General features: G+C 42.5%; 1 protein-coding gene across 1 annotated transcript; it reads right to left on the reverse strand.

Annotated features, from left to right (window-relative positions):
• Positions 1–10,328: 10,328 nt before the first annotated feature.
• On the reverse strand, positions 10,329–13,022 carry LOC125168541 (cathepsin G-like). Its single transcript, XM_047863661.1, has 5 exons — positions 12,896–13,022; positions 11,979–12,126; positions 11,403–11,538; positions 10,981–11,235; positions 10,329–10,581 (listed from the first exon to the last, which is right to left on the reverse strand). Exons 1-5 carry the CDS (start codon positions 12,948–12,950, stop codon positions 10,408–10,410), a joined length of 768 nt encoding a protein of 255 aa, XP_047719617.1. The 5' UTR covers positions 12,951–13,022; the 3' UTR covers positions 10,329–10,407.
• Between the last annotated feature and the right edge of the window lie 10,362 nt (positions 13,023–23,384).

Consider the following 23,384-nt stretch of genomic DNA (forward strand, 5'->3'; position numbering starts at 1 on the left):
CTCGCAAGCCATGAGATCATGACCTGAGCTGAGGTCAGATGCCCAACCGACTGAGTCACCCAGGTGCCCCAGGATATGTATATTTTAAAAGTTTGTTTACTTTGAGAGAGAAAGCGAGCATGCATGTGGAGGAGAGGGGCAGAGAGAGAGAGTGAGAGAGAGAATCCCAAGCAGGATCTGCAATGTCAGCGAAGAGCCCAATTATGTGAGATCTTGACCAGAGCTGAAATTAAGAGTCAGACACTTTACTGACTGAGCCACCCAGGCGCCCTGATTTCCATTCTTTTAAATTTGCTAAGGTGTGTTTTATGGCCCAGAATGTGGTTTATCTTGGTGAATGTTCCATGTGATCATGAGAAGAATACATATTCTGCTGCTGTTGGATAAAAGAGTCTAGAGATGTCCCTTGTATCAAGTTGATTGATGGTATTGTTGAGTTCAACTATGTCCTTACTGATTTTCTACCCCTGGATCTGTCCACTTCTGAGACAGAGGTGTTGGAAGTCTCCAGTTATGATAGTGGATTCATCTGTTTCTTTTTTCAGTTCTATAGTTTTTGCTTCAAATAGTGTGATGCTCCTGTGGTTAAGCAAATGCATCTTTAGAATTGTTATATCTTCATGGAGAATTAGCCCCTTTATCATTATGTAGTGCCCTTCTTTATCCCTGATAACTTTCCATGCTTTGAAGTCTGGTCTGGTGAAATATAGCTATCCCTGCTTTCTTAAAAAAATTTTTTTTAATGCTTATTTACTTTTGAGAGACAGTGAGAGCCATGGAGAGGCAGAGAAAGAGAGGGAGACACAGAATCCAAAATAGACTCCAGGCTCCGAGCTGTCAGCACAGAGCCCAACGTGGGGCTCAAACCCATGAGCTGTGAGATCATGACCTGAGCTAATCCACCAACTGAGCCACCCAGGCGCCTTTCCCTGATTTCTTTTGATTAGTGTTACCATAGTATATTATTTTTCTCTATCCATTTACTTTTAATCTATATGTGCTTTTAAGTGTAAAATGGGTTTGTAAACAACATATAGTTGAGTCTTCTTTTTTGATAGACTCTGACAATTTCTGTATTTTAATTTTTTTTTTAACGTTTATTTATTTTTGAGACAGAGAGAGACAGAGCATGAATGGGGGAGGGTCAGAGAGAGAGGGAGACACAGAATCTGAAACAGGCTCCAGGCTCTGAGCAGTCAGCACAGAGCCTGACGCGGGGCTTGAACTCACGGCCCGTGAGATCATGACCTGAGCCGAAGTCGGACGCCTAACCGACTGAGCCACCCAGGCGCCCCAATTTCTGTATTTTAATTGGTGCATTTTGACCACTGACATTCAAAATGATTATTGACCTACCATATTTGTTACTGTTTTCTTTCTTTCTTCTTTGCTTTTTGTAGTGGTTGACCTACAGTTTGCAATATATTTACAACCAATCCCAAGTCCTCTTGCAAATAATACTGTACCATTTCACAGGTAGTGTGCCTCCCTTATAATAACAAAATAATCCTAATTCCTCCCTCCCATCCCTGTATCATTACTGTCATTCATTTCGCTTATGTATAAACTTACATTCCATAATATATATATATATATATATATATATAATATTCTATTATGTCCACTTACACATGTCATATATATATCACATACATATATAACATTTATGTATTAAGTATATATATATAGGATCTCACTACAGACACCATGGACATTGCAAGGATAATCAAGGAACACTATAAACAGTTCTTTGCCCACAAACTTGATAATCTAGATGAAATGGGCCTATTTGAAAGATACCACTTGCCAGCCTGCATGGTTTCTGAGGAGAAGTTGGATGTAATTCTCGTCTTTGTTCCTCTATAGGTTAGGTGTTTCTTTCCTCTGGATTTTTTAGGGATTTTTCCCCTTTATCTTTGATTTTCTGTAGTTTGAAGATGAGATGCTTTGGTGTAGTTTTTTGGGGCAGTTATCCTGCTCCATGTTCTCTGAGCTTCCTGGACCTTTGGTTTGGTGACATGAAATTTGTGGGAAATTCTCAGTCATTATTATTTCAAATATGTCTTCTGTTCCTTTCTCTTTTTTCCTTTTCTGGCATTCTCATTATGCATGTTACATATTTTGTAGTTGTCTCACAGTCCTTGGATGTTTGTTTGTTTTTTTTTTCAGTCTTTGTTCTCTTTGTTTTTCAGTTCTGGATGTTTCTGTTGAGATACGCTTAAGCATTGAGATTCTTTCCCCAGTTTCAATCTACGAATAAAACTCATCCAGTTTCAATTTACAAATAAGCTCATCAAAGACATTCTTCATTTCTGAAAAGCATTTTTGATCTCTAGCCTTTCTTTTTGGTTCTTTCTTGGCATTTTCACCTCTCTGCTTACATTGCCCATCTGTTCTTGTGCCCTGCCTTCTTCTCCATAGAGCTCTTGGCATATTAACCATAGTTGTTTAAATTCTTGCTCTGATAATTCCAATATCCCTGCCATATATGGCTTTGATGCTTGCTCTCTCTCTTAAAATTTTATTTTTTGATTTTTGGTATGCCTTGTCATTTTTCTCTTGATAACTAGACATGATGGTAAAAGGAACTGCTATAAATAGGCCTTTAATTATGTGGCAGTAAGATATGGGGAGAGGGGAAGCATTCTGTAGTCCTTTGATTCCGTCTCAGTCTTTTAGTGAGACTGTGCCTCTGGACTGTGAATTTCACGTGTCTCCCTGGGGGGGACAGGATAGCTAGGGGGGCTGGAGTTGGGTATTTCCTTTCTCCCGGGTCAGTTAGGTCTGACAGTACCCCAGCAAGTTAGGCTTAGGAGAAACTGGTTTCTCCTGAGGGCAAGGCTTTTTAAGAAGAACAGAGTCTTCTGTTTTCTTTCAGAATGGCTCATTTTCCTTCTTTCCCTGCCAGGAGCACGAGGGGATTTTCCTCCAGGATTTACTGTGAAAATCTGATCGAGCACTAGGAGGTAAATCTCACCAAAGTGTGGGGTCCCTCTGTGGCCAGGTCGTCCTGCAGTTTTTAACTCTCAGCCTTGTCCACACTGAGCCTCCAGCAGTCTGTCAATTACAGCTCAGGTTTTTCTGCACCAGCACTGGTTCCCACAGTGGTTCTTGCTCCGGGAATCTCGACTCCATTGAGCTGTGGCTCCCTGTATTTGCCTGTTAGTTTTTCCAAATCACAGGGGTAGTGGTTTGCCCTCTCCCCCCCACCTCTTATGACCCCAAGAAGGGTTTGCTGATTGTGTAGTCTGTCAGCTTTTTACTTGTTGTTTGGATGGTCTGTCAACTTCCAAGCTCCTTACATTCTTAACTTTAGGCGCTAGCTGATTGTGTCAAGTTGGATTGGATGTTGCCAGATAAGTGCCTTTAGACCTGGGGTTTTGTGGCCGCATATTGAAATCATGTCTAATTTGATCACTTTCATATTATCAAAAACAGTTTTGTATTTTCTAAGATTTTATGATGCTTTTTCAGGTTACTTGTTTTTAATTTGGGGACTTCCTTTTCTTTTTCTTTTTGTGTTATTTATTTATTTATAAAATTTAAATCCAAATTAGTTAACATAGAGTGTAATAATGATTTCAGGAATCGAATTTAGTGATTCATCACTTACATATAACACCTAGCGCTCATCCCAATAAGTGCCCTCCTTCATGCCCATTTGAGCCATCCCCGTACCCAACACCCCCCAGCAACTCTCAGCTTGCTCTCTGTATTTAAGAGTCTCTTATGATTTGTCTCCCTCTCTGTTTTTATCTTATTTTTCTTTCCCTTCCCCTATGTTCATCTATTTTATTCTTAAATTCCACAAAGGACTGAAATCATATGATATTTGTCTTTCTCCAACTGACTTATTTTGCTTAGCATAATACTCTCTAATTCCATCCATGTAGTGGCAAATGGCAAGATTCCATTCTTTTTGATAACCAATATTCCATTGTATATATATACCACATCTTCTTGATCTATTCATCAGTTGATGGACATTTGGGTTATTTCCATACTTTGGCTATTGTCAATAGTACTGCTATAAACATTGGGGTGTGTGTGTAATTTGGGGACTTTCTGACAGTAGCTCCTGGGATAGATAACCACTTTCAGCTTTGGAGAATGAGAAGTTCCAGCCCTCGTTTTCAGCTTTCCTCTGCTGCCAGGATCCTGTGGCATCCTAGTAATGTCACTTTTTGGGTGACAGGGTATGACCCATCTAGGGGAGAGGACACATTATGTCTCTTTGGAAGCAGTTTTCTGTTCTGTAATTTCTGTACGTTGTATATCCAATGACAGACCTGGGGCTCAGAAAATTTATGGGAGTGAGGCAAGAAAGAATCATAGTAATAACCTCCCTGGGATGCTGGGGAAGTGTCACTGCTGGCATAAGCCAGGCCTCTGAGTCTAGGGATTGTTACATAACAAACATTCAGCTGAGGAAAGTTTAAGGATCTAATTGGCTTTATTAAATGATTTATGAGTCAGGCAGCATCGCATCTAGAAAACAGAGGGTCGCTCCGAAGAGATGCACAAAATGGAGGGTTTTTATAGAAGGAGGATGGGGCAAGAAAGCAGAAGGAAACGATTTGTTTCAGGCAAGGTGGCTTTTCCTTAGGGAAAAAACAGATTACCTCATCTTCCTTAGGGGCCTGGAGAGGACCCACAAGGCAGACTCAATGGAAAAATTCCTGACTGACAGGTTTAGACAACATTTCTGAGGGAGGTTGAAACTGCAGTTAGATTAGGTATCAAGCCCTGGTTTGGGGACTGGATCTAAGTGAAGCCATTTGGGGCCTGTGGTTTTCTTTTTAACAGAATGGTCCCTTACCTCCTGGAGGGTAGGAGATCAGCCAAGAAAAACAGGAGTAGAAGTAAATTCTTGAAAGGCATTAATGGGTCTGTTAAGAGGTTTTCTTTTTCCAGGCTTTTCAGTCCTTGAGGGGAAGTAAAAAAAGGGGCTGGCTCAGTGACCACCAATTTTCTCCTGGTTCTGATTCTCAGGCTATGAGCTTTCACTATATCGCCCTTCCCCTCACACGGAAAGATCTTTTCTGTGGTGAGGTTGTTGCAGGAACCACATTTCTAGGCTGTTGATAGTGTTATCAACAATGATAGTATCATTGCTCTGCAGTTCTCTGTACACAGGAGCTTCAGAGCTATCAGCTTTTTTTTTTTAATTTTATTTTTTTAAATTTACATCCAAGTTAGTTAGCATATAGTGCAACAATGATTTCGGGAGTAGATTCCTTAATGCCCCTTACCCATTTAGCCCATCCCCCCTCCCACAACCCCTCTAGTAACCCTCTGTTTGTTCTCCATATTTATGAGTCTCTTATGCTTTGTCCCCCTCCCTGTTTTTGTATTATTTTTGTTTCCCTTCCCTTATGTTCATCTACTTCGTCTCTTAAAGTCCTCATATGAGTGAAGCCATATGATATTTGTCTTTCCCTGACTAATTTCACTTAGCATAATACTCTCCAGTTCCATCCACGTAGTTGTAAATGGCAAGATTTCATTCTTTTTGATTGCCAAGTAATACTCCATTGTATATATATACTGCATCTTCTTTAGTCATTCCTCCATCGATGGACATTTGGGCTCTTTGCATACTTTGGCTATTGTCGATAGTGCTGCTATAAACATGGGGGTGCATGTGTCCCTTTGAAACAGCACACCTGTTCCTTGGATAAATACCTAGTAGCGCAATTGCTGGGTCATAGGGTAGTTCTATTTTTATTTTTTTGAGGAACCTCCATACTGTTTTCCAGAGTGGTTGTACCAGCTTGCATTCCCAGAGGGCTGTCAGCTTTTGGATAGAATACAATCAACCTGATACTTCCAATGACTTCTTTGTTCATTTATAACTTCATACAGATAAGAGAAGACCTCTGAAATCTTATCTCAGATTGGACATAATGTTGATGCTGCTTTTGTATCTGTTGGATAGGTCATCACTTGGAAGGTAGAACATATAAAGTAACTTCTTGTTTTCATTCTTGGCCCCTAACTCTCACAGAGGGTTAAGTAGCTTGGTAAGTCACACTAATACAGGGATTCCAGAAGATACTCAGGTTAGTCAAACACTGTCACTTGACAGAGCTGTACGGATTGTGGGAAGCCACAGGGAGGCAGGTTTCATTTCGGAGAAGGGAGAGACAGGATGGGTCCACTTGGCCTCAAAATACAGACATGAGAGTGGCAGGCCCACGGCCATGTGGCCAAGGGCCTGGGAGAGGAGAAAGTGTGAGGAACAATATCTTTTCATTGGCAGAACTGGCTGGGAGTTGGGAGCCAGGGTCCAGTGTTGTGCCTGAGAAGAACTCACCCCAGGGCCGTGCTGGTCGCTTTCCTTTCCGGGTTTCTCTTTTAATGGAGCTGGTTAGTGTCTATCAGTGTCCTTCAAAATTGTGACTTTCTTAAGCCATGAATATTTTCCTTAAGTAAAATTTGGACCTGTGCTAAGTATTTATAATTGATGAGCTGTTCTGATGGGGTGGTATGGGGTGAGGCTGGTCCCTTCGTTCTCCTCCCCTTTCAGGCGGTGCCCCAATTTGAAAACCATGTGACAGGATGGATTCTGACTAATGGCTTGCCCACCAGAGCAGTCCTGCAGGCCCAATGGAGACACAGTTTTGGAGAGCTGGGAACTAACTCCTGCAAATCAAATTGCCTGTTGCTGGTGAGAAGTAAAATCCTCAGTATTGCACACTCAAGCGTTTCTGCTGAGAGGCTGTTTAGCTTGAGGAGACCAGGAACCAGCCAGAACTGCAGGTCAAAGTATATGATGTTTGAATATAATTCACTCTGTTTTTACCAAAAGAAGGAAGGATGTTCTCAAGAGGCAGACAGTTAGATCATCTAGTATCATTGTAAAAGGAAACAAGAAAAATGGTGAGATTCTACTCTATCATAAGACAGAGATAACACAGCACTGCTATTTTAATCATATGTAGGCATTGTCTACCTAATCCTTATGTATTTATTTTTTCCTTTAGAATATTGATATACATAATGATATACTTTTTTTTGTATATTAAAGCAACACAATTAAGATACAACGAAGTGTAACTCTAAGAAAAGATGAAAAAAAAAGTGACAGAAACACAAAATAGCATACTTTACCATACATATTAATGTTTCATTAGTCTTAGTTACTAGTTAGTTACTAGCGGCCATAGTCAATAATCTATTGTTGATTAGTTTAAAAATAGCACATAAGAGAGAATTAAATAAGAATGAAATAAATTTTTGAAACACCTATGGAAACACTCAATCTTAAATAACTTAGATGTGTATAATTATTTATTACATATTATATTATTATGTTTTACTTTTTGTTGTCTATTTTGGCTAACTCCCCAGGTAGCACTCTAAAAATTAGTCTCCCTAGTACTGGGAGAAATATACTTGGGTAAATTTTGACTTTCTGTGCCTTTTTACAGGGGGCAACATGTTTCTCCTAAGACCATGTTGACAGTGAAGGGTGCAGAACACATTGTCCTGGGAGGGCAGAAGTGCAAGTGCAAATGGCGTGGTTTGGGTTGGCAGAGATGGGGTGACCCTAGTGCCCACGTCTTCAGTGTCCCCTACCTCTCAGCACACCTGTTTTTTAAAAAAAATTTTTTTTTTCAACGTTTATTTATTTATTTTTGGGACAGAGAGAGACAGAGCATGAACGGGGGAGGGGCAGAGAGAGAGGGAGACACAGAATCGGAAACAGGCTCCAGGCTCTGAGCCATCAGCCCAGAGCCTGACGCGGGGCTCGAACTCACGGACCAGATCGTGACCTGGCTGAAGTCAGACGCTTAACCGACTGCGCCACCCAGGCGCCCCAGCACACCTGTTTTTTTGGAGCAACAGTCTGGAGGCAAACTTCACTTTCTGTCAAGGCTGGGGTTCCCAGGTCCTGTGCATTCCGGTTCCATTTCTTCTGTCGCTGTTGACTCAAGGTCAGGGCTGTCCTGTGGAGGTGACAGAGCCACGCTCCTTGAAGAACCCCAGCCCTCAATATCCCTATCCTATGTCTAACTTTCCGTACCTGTCCAACTTGCTCTTGGAGCACCCACCTTTCCCCTCTTTTCCTCAGACACCATTATCAAGGTCACCACCCCTCACCTCTGTAGCTCTGCTATAGCTATGATGAACTGCCAGTGTCTAGTTTCTCCTGACTCTGATGCTCTGCCTTGGGGGTGGAGGGGAAGGTGGGGGGGGGGATGAGTGGAGACACCAAGTCTCTGTAGATAGGAAGTCTTCTGTAGCTATTGGTTTGGGAGAAGTTCCCAGTTGGGTTTCTGTGTACGAGCTTGTCATGGTTGTTTTATGGCTTTTCAGTCAAGTCAGGAGGGCATGTAATACAGAGTTTGCACCTGGAGAAAGAAAGTGGGAGAAACCGAGTCCTTTTGCACTAGTTTTCAGTGTGCAAAAGACTTGCTTCCCAAAGTTTTGCTGCTGCGGTTTACTTAATAGGGAAGAGTGCAGACCTGTGGAGGGGTGGGGATAGGCTTGGCTTCTGAGATGCTCATGATCAGAATTGTCCTCTGGAGGTGAACACTGTGAGGTCTGCGGCAATCTTCCCAGCAGGGCAGCGGGAGAGAGAGAGATGCCTTGGAAGTGCTGACTGGCAGAGAAAGACATGGAGGTGAGATGGGTCGGCCCTGGTGTTTCCTGGGCACTGAGTCCAGAGTGGTGCTCTTGGGCTCTGAGTAAATGTCACGGAGAGGCAGGGCTAAATGGACTCATTCGTCGCTCTGCCTTCCCTTTTCCCCACCAGCAAGTACTCTTTCTGTTTGCCAATGCAAACACTTAATAATGAGACTGTTATCCCCCAGAACATGCAAATAATAGATAATTCCTATGGATAGATGATAACAAATATAGAGAGTGCCTGTGTATTGTCAAAGATGTGATGTTGATTACAATTTGGTTGATAAATGGCTTACACTGAATATTATAGGCAAATGACTTTCTGATAAAAAATAGCCATACGATAATGATTAAATTTACTTCAAAGTATTTTTGTATATAGCCAGTTAGACTTGATAAAATATGAGTTCAGTGACTATTCCATTTAAGATGATGGAAACTGCAAAAAGTCAGATGGTAAATGTCACACTGCAAGGAGTAATTAGCATTTTGATGGATGTTAAAAAAAAAAAACCCTTCCAGCTGATTCTGTGCAGTTATCTTAAGAAGGTGTTTAAAGTATGGTTTAAATTATGCAATTTTTAGTAATCTTTTATTTGAATATAGTATTGGTATACACAGTTATGGGCTAATTTTTAGGATACACATCCTTATTTTAGTCAACATTTTGTGTGGAGTTTTGTGTAATGTTGGAGTATCAACATAAGAAAATGAGAGGGCCTAGGTGGCTCAGTCACTTAAGTGACTCTTGATTTTGGCTCAGGTCATGATCTCACGATTTGGTTCATGGGATGGAGCCCCGAGTGGGGCTCTGTGCTGACAGCGCATAGCTTGCTTAGGATTCTCTTTCTCCCTCTCTCTCTGCTCCTCCCCGACTTGCATGCATGCATGAGTGCACTCTCTCTCTCGAAATAAACATTAAGAAAAGAAAGATATTTAAAAAAAAAAAAAAGATGAGAACAGTGGTCTGTAATTCAGTGGGGTTTGGTTGTAGCCTAAGGGTTTAAGAGAAGAATGTTGGCTGTCCATAGGCCCTTGGATTGCTTCCATTTCTTGGCCATCGTGAATAACGGTGCTGTGAACGTGAGTGTTTGGTCGCTATTTTTAAGCAAGCAAATCTTTATTTTTTTCTTCCTTCAAGTACTTGTATGGTTTCATTTTTTTGCTTTTAGATATTTGATTCATTTGAGGTTTATTGTGGCTTACAGTGCAAGGAGTAGGTCCAATTTTATCTTTTTTCCCCCAAATGACTACTATCTCGTTGTTCCAATACCATTTATTGAAAATTCATTGTTTCTCAGTGATTTGAGATGCCACCTTTATCATGTATTAAATCAAGCTTTGTATTGAATTTCAATTCTGTCCGTTTGGTCTCCCTGCCCTACACATAGCACTGGCATACAGTTTTAGAGTCTACTTTAATACCTAGTAGGGGAATCTCTGGTAGGGTGAAGAGTAGAGAGCTTTGCCCTGAGAAGAGATATGTCTTTCCACCCTTCTCCCAGGTGGTGGGGGGAGGAGAAATGAGGGAATGGATGGCCGGGAGGAAGGAAGTAGCTCATCCTGATCTCCAGAGTGGTGTGGGAAGGGTTAATTTGTCCTGGGGAAGAACCCCATTTTCCTGGAGGAGCCCAGACTCTGTCCTGGCATGTGCTTGTTGTGTACCGAATGATGTTTAATGAACCCATGAAAAGTCAGTTAATTCCACTCTAGACATGGACATTTATTAAGGCTCTGGCCACCCCCTCTGGAGCCGCCCCAGAGCAGAATCAGTCACAGCGGCGTCCAGGTCTGGTTCTGCTGCTTGAAGCGTTCCATTGTTCTGGTTATCCAGTTCACGAAGCTGGACACCCTGGTGAAGACTGCGGGAGGAATCCCCCTCCTGTCTCCATAGGAGACAATCCCCTCGGCCACATTGTTACATATCAGGGGGCCTCCGGAGTCCCCCTGTGGACAAGGAGAGGAAAAGACCTTAAACCAGGCCTCTGGGCTCCTGCTGCCCTAAGGCCTGGCTCTCAGAGAAAGCAGGGGCGAGTGGGGGGAGGATGGAAGGGCGGTGGAAGTATGGAAGTCAGCCTTCCGGCCTTTCCATGGTTGGGCTTCAGGCCTGGCTAGAGTTACTGTCTCTAGCTCAACCCAAGTCAAGGTGCCTTTGCCTTCTCCAGGAAAACACTGCACACGTATATGTTGTGTGCCCAGTGCTCCTCCTGTTACCCTAGAGACCAGATTGATGGGAAAAGACCCTACCTCCCTCTACTCTGACCCCTCCAGACTGACGCCGTGGGGAATAGCCTGTTTCGACTGCCCAGCCTGTCAGGCAGTATTGGCAGATGCCCATGGCCTTACCAGGAAGGCGGACTTCCTCGAACTTGGGTTTCCCACACAAATTTGTGTTTGGCTGGTGTAGAAACTGAAGCGATCGCGGCACCTGCTATCCCTCTGCACGGTTAGCTGCACCTCATGGAGTCTGTTTGTACTCCTGCTCAGGCTCACCAGGCCCCAGCCTGCCACGGTGCACACGGCCCCAGGTCTCAGTCTGGCCTGTGCCTGAGGCAGAGACACTGTCCTCACAGCTTCACTCTGTTGGATTCTGTTTTCCAGCTGGCAGGAGAAGGGGAGGGGGCACTCAGGGGCGGTGTGTGCAGCACACCGTCCCCACCCTGCGGCTCTGCCCCTGCCTCCTCCTCGGCCTCCCAGGATGGCCAGGCCCCCCTGCACTGGGAGTGGACTGGCTCAGCAGGAGAACTGGAGGGTCGGGTGGGCTGTACCTGCAGTAACATGATGTCATTCACGTTGCTCTGTTGATTGTATTCAGGGTGGCGGATGGCTCTGAGCACAGACCTGCGCTGCTGGGTTCTTTCCTCCCTCCTGATGTTGTGGGCCCCCAGGATGACGGTGATAGGACTGCAAAGGAGAGGTGGCCTAGGGGTAGGCGTGAGCCTCAGGAGCTCAGCCCGCAGGCTCTGCAGGCCAGGTGGATGGCCCAGGGCGGCAAGACTGCAGCCGAGGGAACTGAGGGGACAGGAGGGTTTCAGGGGCTGAGTCCTCTGTGCTTCTCCTCAGCCCTGAGCTGAGGGTGGTGGGGGACGCAGTGACTGAGCCTTGCTTCCCCTGGAATAAGTTGAGAAATAGCTTGAACTCCTATTTTGAGCCCTACTGTGTGCTTTCATCTCCTCCTCCTGCTCTTTTTGATCATGTCCTCCTTTTCTCTTCATTCACCCTGGCCCGTTCTCCACCCCCAAATCCCACTCATCTCTTTTTCCCCTTTGTTGCTGGAAGCTTGCTTTCACATGGCTGGTCAGGGGCTCTCCTGGGCCTGCAGTACTGGCACACGAGCTGCTCACCTTCCCCAGCAGTGAGCTGCCGTCAGCACAAAGTCTTCTCTCACCAGGAAACCCCCGCAGGTGCTGTACCCCACTGGAGTCTGGATTATAAGAAAAGCCATGTAGGGGCGGGAATGAGGCCTGGCCTCTTGGCCTCCGATGATCTCCCCTGGAAGGAAGCATTGCGCACTTATCTCTGTGCTTGCTGACCCCGTGGTGTGGGCATCAGGGTGGTGGCTCCAGAAAGGCTGGCAGGTGAGGAGGCGGGAGACATGAGAGAGTGGAGGAGTTGCGGGTGAGAATTGGGTTTGCAGGGCACCACACGTTGGGGGAGGACTCCCGGGTTTGGCAGGAACCACTGCTGGCTCCCCATCCCAGACCTGAGCTCCCTCCCAGCTCCCCGGAGGATAGCTCTGGTTCCAGGCAGGGTCAGATTCAGGCTCCCACCATGAGGAGAGGTGGTCTGCTGCTGGGTGGCAAATCTGGAGCCCTCTGGGATGGCCTCTTCCGAAGTTCCCTGGTACTTTCTTCCTCAGGGAGCTTCCCAGGTCCCTCTGAGGCCTCCTCAAGGTCAGCACATGAGCAGCAGGGGACTGGTTTTTCAGATTCTAGACATGAGCTGATGGTATTGTTATTGCTGCATCCTTATTTCCTAGGCTCGGACACACGGACTGCAGAATGAATCTAGAGAGCACATGTATATCATGTGTCCTTTGTGCTGGCGGCAAGTCCAAGGGTTTCATGTACACCAACTAACTTAACTCTCATTGAACTCTAGGAGGTACACACTGGTATTCTTCCTAGTTTATAGATGAGGAATCTGAGGAACTGTGAATTCAAATAACTTGCCCAACGGTACAGAGTTAGGAAGTGTCTAGGCAGTCTGGCTCCAGGGTCTGTGAAAGGGGTCGGGCCTGAGGTTGGGGGTGGTCACTTACCTGCCCCAGCCCCGGGGGGTAGGAGAAAGGCCATCAGGAACAGGAGCAGCTGCATCTTCTTGGGAAGACTGCCCCAGTCAGATGCCGCTGCCGCTCTCACTTGCCAGACTTGTACCCCCCAAGAGAGGAAGGAAGTCTGGGGGTGGGGGCTCAAGAACAGTCCCGTACTCCTGCTGGTGTGACAGGTTTCGTCACCTGTGGCTGCCCAGGAAGCTTGCCCACCAACTGCCGGTGATGTGGGGGAAGAGAATAGTCCAAGCCAACGCTGTCCTGCACAGCTGCTGAGTCAGTGCTGGCGGCAGAAATGGGCACCTGGGGTGACAGGGAAGGGGGCTTGGGGCCCTGTGTCCCAGAACCCTAAACCCACCAAATTCAGTAATATCCCAACAAGGCAGGAAAACTGGTAGCTGCCTATCTCCTCTGTTTCCTGCCTTTCCAGGATGAGAGCCTCAGTCCTTTGGCACTTGAGTTTTTTAAATGAATGCACATTTCCTAGATTGCTTATTTATTTATTTTAATTTTTTTTAGGGAGAAAGAGAGCGCATGAGAGTGGGAGAGAGGGGCAGAGAGAGGGGCTGTGTGTGGAGCCTGACGTGGGGCTAGATCCCATGACCCTGGGATCATGACCTGAGCCAAAATCAAGAGTTGGATGCTCAGCCAACTGAGCCATCTGGGCACCCTCTAGATTTCTTTTTTTTTTTTTAATTTTTTTTTCAACGTTTTTATTTACTTTTGGGACAGAGAGAGACAGAGCATGAACGGGGGAGGGGCAGAGAGAGAGGGAGACACAGAATCGGAAACAGGCTCCAGGCTCCCAGCCATCAGCCCAGAGCCTGACGCGGGGCTCGAACTCACGGACCGCGAGATCGTGACCTGGCTGAAGTCGGACGCTTAACCGACTGCGCCACCCAGGCGCCCCTAGATTTCTTCTTTAAGTCATACTTAGTAAGGTGGGGCCATGGGTGAATGAAATATGGGTGTGGCGTGGTGGGGGGATGTGATGAGGACACTAGGAATAAGTCAGAAGAGGAGGCCAAAGAGTGAAGAGGAAGCCTGCCTATCTTTACCCTTTGGTCCCTGGACCCCCTGCTGGCACCTTTGCTACTCCCACTTCTTTCTAGAGGTTGTGGAGGCAGATCAAATAGCTCCCTCTCTTGAGTGGGTAGAGTGCACTGCCAGGGAAGGAAAAGGGCAGAACAAGGCTCTGCCACTGATAATTACTTTCTCAGGGCACTTGAGCCCCAACAAACTCTCCGTGAAAATTATCACACAGTTGAGAATTTCTGTTTTCCTGCTTCCTACTTAAGGTGAGGACCTTTTTGTCCCAGAATGTTCCCTGCGCACAGAAAAGACCTAGAGACTTAGTTTTGTTGAGAGCTGTCAGACCCTGGCTGAAAAACAGCGAAGATCCTTTTCATCCATGATATGAGTCCAATTAACTTAATCCCCGTTCTTTGCCCCCAGGGGCTTCTAACAAGGGAACGCGTGCTTGCTGTGCTCCCTGTAACACATAAAGCACCACCTACAATACATAAAGAACATGCAGTCCACGTTGAGAAGAAGGCAGTACAGAGTAACACAGACACACTTAAAAATACTTAGAAGATTCTGTGGGTGCACAGAAAAACATTGTAATATAGCATAATTTTTGCAAAAATGTCAGAATTAAAAACTAATACAATTCTCAAACTTTTATGGATATGATGGCCCCATTTGAACGTCTTATGAAAATTAAGAATCCTCTCCTTATATACAAATATACATGCTTTTCACAGCTGCAAACAACTTCATCCTTCCCTGATACATGCTTAATGATGGCAACCTTGTGAAATTTCTTTCTGCATCTAGAAAGAACTGTGTAGAGAAAAGAGAAACTATTATAAGGGCTTTATTAGTGCCTTAGCTTTTGGGACAATTTTAATTTATTGCTACTTAAATGTTTTCAACACTTTAAAAGCATTAGTCTATGGGAATGCAAGCTGGTGCATCCACTCTGGAAAACAGTATGGAGGTTCCTCAAAAAACTAAAAATAGTTTTTTTTTTATGACTATGACTCAGTTTTTTATGACCCAGCAATTGCACTACTGGGCATTTATCCAGGGGATACAGGTGTGCTGTTTCGAAGGGACACATGCGCCCCCATGTTTATAGCAGCACTATCAACAATAGCCAAAGTATGCAAAGAGCTCAACTGTCCACCAATGGATGAATGGATAAAGAAGATGTGGTATATATATTCAATGGAGTATTACTCAGCAATCAAAAAGAATGAAATCTTGCCATTTACAACTACGTGGATGGAACTGGAGGGTATTATGCTAAGTGAAATCAGAGAAAGACAAAAATCATATGATTTCACTCATATGAGGACTTTAAGAGACAAAACAGATGGACATAAGGGAAGGGAAACAAAAATAATATAAAAACAGGGAGGGGGACAAAACCTAAGAGACTCTTAAATATGGAGAACAAACAGAGGGTTACTGGAGGGCTTGTGGGAGGGAGGGATGGGCTAAATGGGTAAAGGGCATTAAGGAATCTACTCCTGAAATCATTGCTTCGCTATATGCTAACTAATTTGGATGTAAATTTTATTTATTTTTTTTATTTTTTAGAAAAATTTTTAACGTTTATTTATTTCTGAGACAGGGAGAGACAGAGCATGAACAGGGGAGGGTCAGAGAGAGGGAGACACAGAATATGAAGCAGGCTCCAAGCTCTGAGCTGTCAGCACAGAGCCCGACGCAGGGCTAGAACTCACGGACCGCAAGATCATGACCTGAGCTGAAGTCGGCCGCCCAACCGACTGAGCCACCCAGGCGACCCTGGATGTAAATTTTAAAAAATAAAAAAATAAAGTTAAAAACAAACAAACAAACAAACAAACAAACAAACATTAGTCTAACTCTTTTAAAAAGGGGAAAAGGATAAAGACCAGCCTGAGGGGAAAAGGGGAATAAAATGTATGCTCCCAATGATCTACATAGAAATGTGGACAGAAGAGTTCATGAACAGCGACCTAGGATTTCATGCCAACCTTCCCACGAGAAACAACCCCAAGCAAACCTGTTCAAAATATCCCAAACCTTATAAGCCTCAAAGAACTGCCAATGCAGGAGTGTTTATCACGCTAAAAAGGAAGGAATAATGGGCGTTAGGTGGCTACTATTGTTCTGAGGGAATTTACTGAACCTACAAAATTCAAAGCTCTGCTTTGATGGCCACATAAGGTGAAGGGTGTAGAAATCAAAGACCAAAACCCACACAACCAGGTCCAACCAGAGACACTCCTCACAATGAGCTGGGGCATTAAAACTGTATACTCTCAAAGTAACAAAGAAGAGGTAATGAGCTCATCCTTGCAAGTGATTTAATGAAAGATTGGAATTACTTGGACCTTTCATGGAATCTCAGACCTTGAACTTGCATTGATGTGGTTATGGACTGTGTCCCAAAGTGCCTGATGGAATCAAATGCAAATCTAGAGGAAATTCACTTAATTCCAGGGTTTGATTTATACCTAAAAATTATTTTTCAAGTAGAATGACAAGCATATAGTCAAGTATAAACAAGAGGATAAGCAAAGAGATAAGACAACAGAAGTAGGAAATGATAGACAATAAGAACAGAGAACAAATTTAATTATTGGGATAAGTGTATTAGAATAATAAAATATAGATAATAAGACAATTATGCCGAAATAAAAACAGGCTTTAAAAAAGCTGCAGGGAATATGAACCTTAAAAAAAGTGACATAACATTTGAAAAAGTGAAAAATGTAATAACCAAAATTAAAGTCACAGTGAAAAATGTAATAACCAAAATTAAAGTCACAGTGGAAAAACTTAATAACAGATTAGACAAAGCTAAAGAGAATTACTAACCTGAAATGGCTCAGAAAAAAGTGTTAAGAATGGAACCTAGACAGACCTAAAGATAAAAATATAGAAAATAATAGAATTAGAAGATTGTACATATATTTACTTGGAATTCTAGAGGAAGAAGAAAAAACAAGAGGTCATATAAAATAGAATAGTGGCTGAGATTTTTAAAAAGTTGATGAAAAATATCCAACTAGAGGTTAAAAAAAAACTTCAAGCAGAATAATACAAAGAAATTAATACCTAGAAATCATTGTCTTAAAGAAATGGCAGAAATCTTAAAAAAAAATTTTTTTTTATTAATTTATTAAGTCAGCTCCATGCCCAATGTGGGGCTTGAACTCTCAACCCTGAGATCAAGTGTTGCATACTCCATTGACTGAGCCAGCCAGGCGCCCCAAGAAATGGCAGAAATCTTAAGAACAATCAGAGAAAGAAAGATTACTTTCAAATTAATACTGGATTTGAGGCTGACTCCTTAGCAGCAGCAATGAGTGAATACTCTCCAGGAAGAAACAACTTCATAGTCATTTGGGAAGATTTTAAAAACACATCCTTTCTTAAAAAAAATTTTTTTTTAAGGTTTTATTTTACTTTTGAGAGAGAGAGAGAGAGTGCGAACAGGGGAGGGGCAGAGAGAGAGGGAGACAGAATCTAAAGCAGTCTCCAGGCTCTGAGCTGTCTGCACAGAGCCCAATGTGGGGCTTGAACTCACAAACCATGAGATCATGACCTGAGCTGAAGTCGGAGGCTTAACCAACTGAGCCACCCAGGTGCCCCTAAAAACCTAAACTTTTAGAAGATAAGATAGAAGAATTAATTTTTTTACAAACTTAAGGTAGGGAAAAAAAACTTGAAATAGGACATAAAAAGCCCTAATATAAATTATAATTACAAAGGAAAAAAATAGATAAATTGATCTATATAAAAATTTCAGAAATTCTGACCACTAAAGCCACTATTAGCATAGTGAAAAGTAAAGCTACAGAATGGAAGAAGATATTATCAATAACTGAGAAATGGTTTGTATTTGGGAGATACATGTGTGCATATTTGTATATAAAAGTCATATTTATATATAAGCCATTGGAAAACCATTATGTAATTTTGAAAATCTACATGAAATTGACAAATCCTCACAAAGTTTAACTTAATGAAACATATTCAAGAAATTTGCATTTTCTTATAAACACTAAATAAATTGTTCAGTTGTCAAAAATATTCCATTAAGGGCAGCTATAGACTCATATGGCTTCACTGGAAATCTCTACAAAATATTCAAAGAATACTACACAATTTCTTCTAGAGAGTAGATGGCACCTATCTCCTTTATGAGACTAGCAAAATGTTGAGGCCAAGCCCAATGAAGACAATATGGGAAAGAAACATTACAGGCCGTATCAGTTCAGAATATTGATGCAAACCAAATCAACCAATTAGTAAAAAGATACCATGACCTTCCTAGGAATGGGGAGGGATTTCATTCAAAACTCAGTTGCTGAAACACGTCACATTGATTGATGGGACAAGAAACATATGAATCTTCACTGGAAGCAAACCAAGGAAAACATTTGCCATAATTCACCCTCATTATTAAAAAAAAAATTTTGGTAATCTATGAATAGAAATGATGGCTTTAATCCGGTAAAAATTATCCACAAAAATCTCACAGCAGTCCTTATACTTGAAGGTGAAATGTTGAATTCTTTTTGTTCAAGAGCAAAACAATACAAGGACACCTGAGTACCCATAATTATCATTTCTCTTCAACATCAGACTGGAGATTTTAGCGAGTGCAGTTAGGCAGGAAATAGAAGTGAAAGTTATGGGGAACAGGAAAGAAGGAAACAAAACTGTCATTGTTTGAAGATATGATAGTGTACATAGAGAATGCCAAAGAATGGACAGATAGATTACCATAATTAAAAAGATAGTTTACCAGATTTGTTAGACACAAAATCAATTTAAAAATTAATCACATTTCTGGGGTGCCTCGGTGGCTCAGTTGGTTAAGTGTCTGACTCTTGATTTCCACTCAGGTCATGGTCTCACGGTTTGTGAATTCGAGCCCTGCATCTGGCTCTTGCTCTGTCTGCCTACCTCTCTCTGCCTCTCCCTCACTCTCTCTCTCAAAATAAATAAATAAATATTAAAAATTAATCACATTTCAATATAGATAGCAATACTGTTAGGAAATGAAATTTTGGAAAAGGTAATATTTAAATGACATGAAAATGATCAAATAACTAAACACAAATCTAAAACAAGATGTGCAAGATGTCTTTGGTGAAAATTATAACATTGCATTAAGAGACACTTGACAAAACCCAAACACAGAGAGATTCTATGTTTGTGGATTGGAAGACTAAATTAAAAAAAAATTTTTTTTTAACGTTTATTTATTTTTGGGACAGAGAGCATGAACGGGGGAGGGGCAGAGAGAGAGGGAGACACAGAATTGGAAGCAGGCTCCAGGCTCTGAGCCATCAGCCCAGAGCCTGACGCGGGGCTCGAACTCACGGACCGCGAGATCGTGACCTGAGCCGAAGTTGGACGCGTAACCGACTGAGCCACCCAGGCACCCCTAGAAGACTAAATTTTATAAAAATATCAATTCTCTAAAAGTGATCTGTAGATTCATTGTACTCAAGAAGTATTTCATACAGCTTAATCAGTTCTAAACATGTGTGGAAAAACAAATGGCTAATAGCCAAGACACTCTTGAAGAATAAGATGGGAGGTCATGCTTTTAGCAAATAAAGCCATAGTAAGGAAGATGGTGTGGTAGCGATATGGGCACAGGAACATAGACTGATGGTCTGGGAATAGAGATCCCATACACATTTGGGCACTGACATACACATATGGACACATGTGATATATGGACACTTGATTTATAATGGAGTTTGAATGCCAAAGCAGTGGGGAAAAGACTATTTTCTTGTTTCTCCCTGATAAACACAGCCAGGACAATAGATGTCTTTATGGTGTCCCATAGACACCCCCCAAAATAAAACATGACCTTTATCACATACCATATCCAAAAATCCATTTTCAGTGGATTATGGATCCGAGCATAAATAAAGATTTGAAAATATAATATAACAATATCTTCACAATAGGTAAAAATTTTAAATCATATGCATAAAAACACTAATCATAAAGAAAAGGATTGATGAACTGATACATTAAAATCAAGAGGAAACAAAGACAATAGGTAGAGGGGGCAAAGATGCTTATAACACACATAGCACTTACATTCCAATTATGTAAAGAACTTCTATAAATCAATAAGAAAAAGACAATTCAATAGAATAATAGGCAAAAAACTTGAACAGCTTCATCTCGAAAAAGAAAACATCCAAGTGGCCAACACACGTATGAAAAGATGTCACTCTCAGTAGATACCAGAGAACCAACCAGTTTAAATCACAGGGAGATACCGGTTACAGTCATCAGGTTGGCTCTTTTCCTAAGTATATATTCTAGAGAAGCATATGAACATTTCCACCAGATACATGTCCAAGAAGGTCATAGCAGCGTTATTCATGAAAGCCTCAGACTGGAAACAGCAGTAAGACTCATCAACAGCAGCACAAACATCAAATCGTGGTATAGTTATATAATGGAATATTGCATATCAATGAAAATAACTAATACCACATGCAGTCCCACAAATAAATCTTACAGACGTAATGTTGAGAGAAAAGTCCCTGAAGAATTACATTCACTGTGAAAATGAAACTATTTTGGATAGAAATGCGTCCATAGGGGGTAAGGGCATGATGCAAAGCAGGGAAGTGGTTATCACAAAAGTCACAACAGTAAGTTAATTCTGGGGTTGGAGGGCAGAGAGGGTATTTTTAGCAGGAAGAGACACATGGGGGCTTTCTGAAATTTGGCCAGCATTCTTAAGTGTATATATATTTCATGTGTGTATATTTTGCAATAAAAATTTCTTTTTTTATTAAAAATTTTTTTTAACATTTATTTATTTTTGAGAGAGACAGAGACAGAATGCGAGTGGGTTATGGGCAGAGAGAGAGGGAGACACAGAATCCGAAGCAGGCTCCAGGCTCTGAACTGTCAGCACAGAGCCCGACGCGGGGCTCAAACTCACCAGCTGTGAGATCATGACCTGAGCCGAAGTCGGATGCTCAACCGACTGAGCCACCCAGGCGCCCCTGCAATAAAAATTTCTTAAAAGTCGGTTTTCCAGTGGTTGGGGATTAGAGAGACCATTTGGACAGAGAATGGAATGTCAGAGAATAAATGGGGGCACATATTTTTTTTAATGTTTTGATTTTCCCTTTTAATAAAAATTGTGATATTTGAACAAACATGACTCTGGTACATTTCACAATATTCCTAGCTGGTTACATCTACATTTGACTGTTTTATTACATTTCCGTCAGTTACAATTGTTTTCTCCTCTGGGATATTGGGACATTAAAGTAGGATGTCTCCCACCTCCTCCCTGGGCCCCATATACCGCCAAAATGCAAAGCTCTGGGCAGGCAGTTGCCTGCTGAGGCTGGGACACTTCCTCTCCCTCCCTTTGATGCTGCTCTGGTCAGAAACCAATCTGGTTGCCCTTGGCATTGTAGGAGACCAGTGTACTACTGAGAAGTTCCGGACATTCTTAGGGCTGCCCTAATATCACAGTTAGAAGGACAGACTAGAAGCTCCTTGGGAAGTTTCTACTGATGAGCTGGTGATTGTTTTATGGAGTGCCAGCCCTGGGAGAAGTCTGTTTCTTCACTATTGTCTTCCCACCACACATGTCTGCTGGGAGTGAGGCACTTTCTTGCAAAGAACTGGCCCTTGTTTTGGTCTAGTAGGAAAGAGCAGGTGACAAAAGAAAGTCAATGGGATCTGCATACAATCTCCCCATCAGCGTAGTTTGAGGGAAAGAAGAACCCAGAAACCCTGGATGTGGCAGAGGAAGACTTGAAAAGAGGCTCAAGGACCTCAGTGTCTCCTGGAAGAAAAGGACACTAGTGAGATGGAGTGACTGGCCCTGGGGCCTTGGGTCAATGTGAGAAAGAGGTGGAGGTGGACATATACCTTGAGACTCTCTTCCCAATTGCTCAGGGCATCCAACTATTCAACAATAGGGGCTCAGTAATATTAATTCTGATATATTCATGGAATGAAATACTATCTGGCCATTAAATAGCATGTTTTGGAAGACTGCTTAGTGGCATGGAGCACTTTGCACCACCTAATAGTAAGTGGAAAAAGTAGAATATGATGTGGTGTATGCAATTTGATACTAATTCTGTTTAAAAAGAGCAACAGCCAGAATAATCATTTTATGACTCTTTTTTTTCACCTTTATATTATCCATTTTTTTCTGTCATCAGTGTGTATTAGTTTTATAGGCAGAACAAAATTTAGGGCCCATGATCCTTATAAACAGCAAACACTATAACGAATTGTGGTAGAGGCAAGCTAGCAGTTTAGCAAAACAATTTCCTTTTCTTGCAGAGGACCTGGGTGAACCCAGTCATCCAGCCTCACTTGAGGTGAGGTGTGACTGTGTGATTACTGTAGCAAATGGGGTGTGAATGGAGATGGTGTTGTACCTTTCAGACCGGCCTATAACGAACCTCTACCTGGGTTCCACTTGGATGAACAAGAGGGACTTGGAAGACATCGTTAGGAACTTGAGCCTGGTTTCCTTAATCATGGGCACACATGTAACTTTTGTCCCAGCTGGGATACTTGAGAGTAAAAAGGGGCATTACTCAGCAGGAACACTCATTTTGGACTGTGGGTGAGTGAGAAACAGGTTTCCATTGTGTGAGTCACTGAAATGCTAAAGTTTATCTGGTAGAGTAGTTAGGGTTGTCTTAACTAACACATGTATCAACTTTTTTTTTAATAACTTGCCTATTAATGTTTTTGGCTTAGTTTTCTTTCTTTTGTTTCCTTAGCCTAGTTTTCTAGAGCGGTGGACAATGTAGATGTCAATGGCTGCATAATACATAATATAAATGTGCCATATTTTACCATTTCTCCATTTTGGACATTAATAGTGATTCCAATCTGAGGTCCATTATTAAATAATGGTGTGATTAATGAACACCTTTTGAATAACTTTCCTACACACGTGCAGGCACACACACACACACACACACACACACACACACACTTTAAACCTTATATAGGATTAAGTTCTAGAAATAAAAATCACAAAAGCAAGAGAGAGAAATAGGTGTGAACTGACTTCAAAATTTTAAGGGAATGTCAACAGCAGCCCAGTCTTCATGATGCTACCGTCATTGTAAGGTAATAGTTTTTCTTCCTAACGTATGTCATACTGTGTCAAGTGCTTCTATCAGGTGTAAGGGAAAAACTGACCCATCAGGCTCTGTCTTTCAAGGTCACACACCTCTGCCCCTGGTGGTGGATGTCTTTGGTTACGCTGCCCTTGGCTCAACCTTGCATCCTGGGGCTCCATGGAGCTCTTCATGGCTGACTTTCTGAGGTCTCTACATTTCTTAGGTGTGATGGCTTCTCCTCAGAGGGTTGTTTTTTACTGCTGTGCCCAGAGCTGTCCCCTGGTCATCACCTTCTACTGTTCTCTTGCTCACCTCCATAC

This window comes from Prionailurus viverrinus, chromosome B3 (genome assembly GCF_022837055.1).
Source record: "Prionailurus viverrinus isolate Anna chromosome B3, UM_Priviv_1.0, whole genome shotgun sequence".
In the NCBI taxonomy this organism is placed as follows: Eukaryota; Metazoa; Chordata; class Mammalia; order Carnivora; family Felidae; genus Prionailurus; species Prionailurus viverrinus.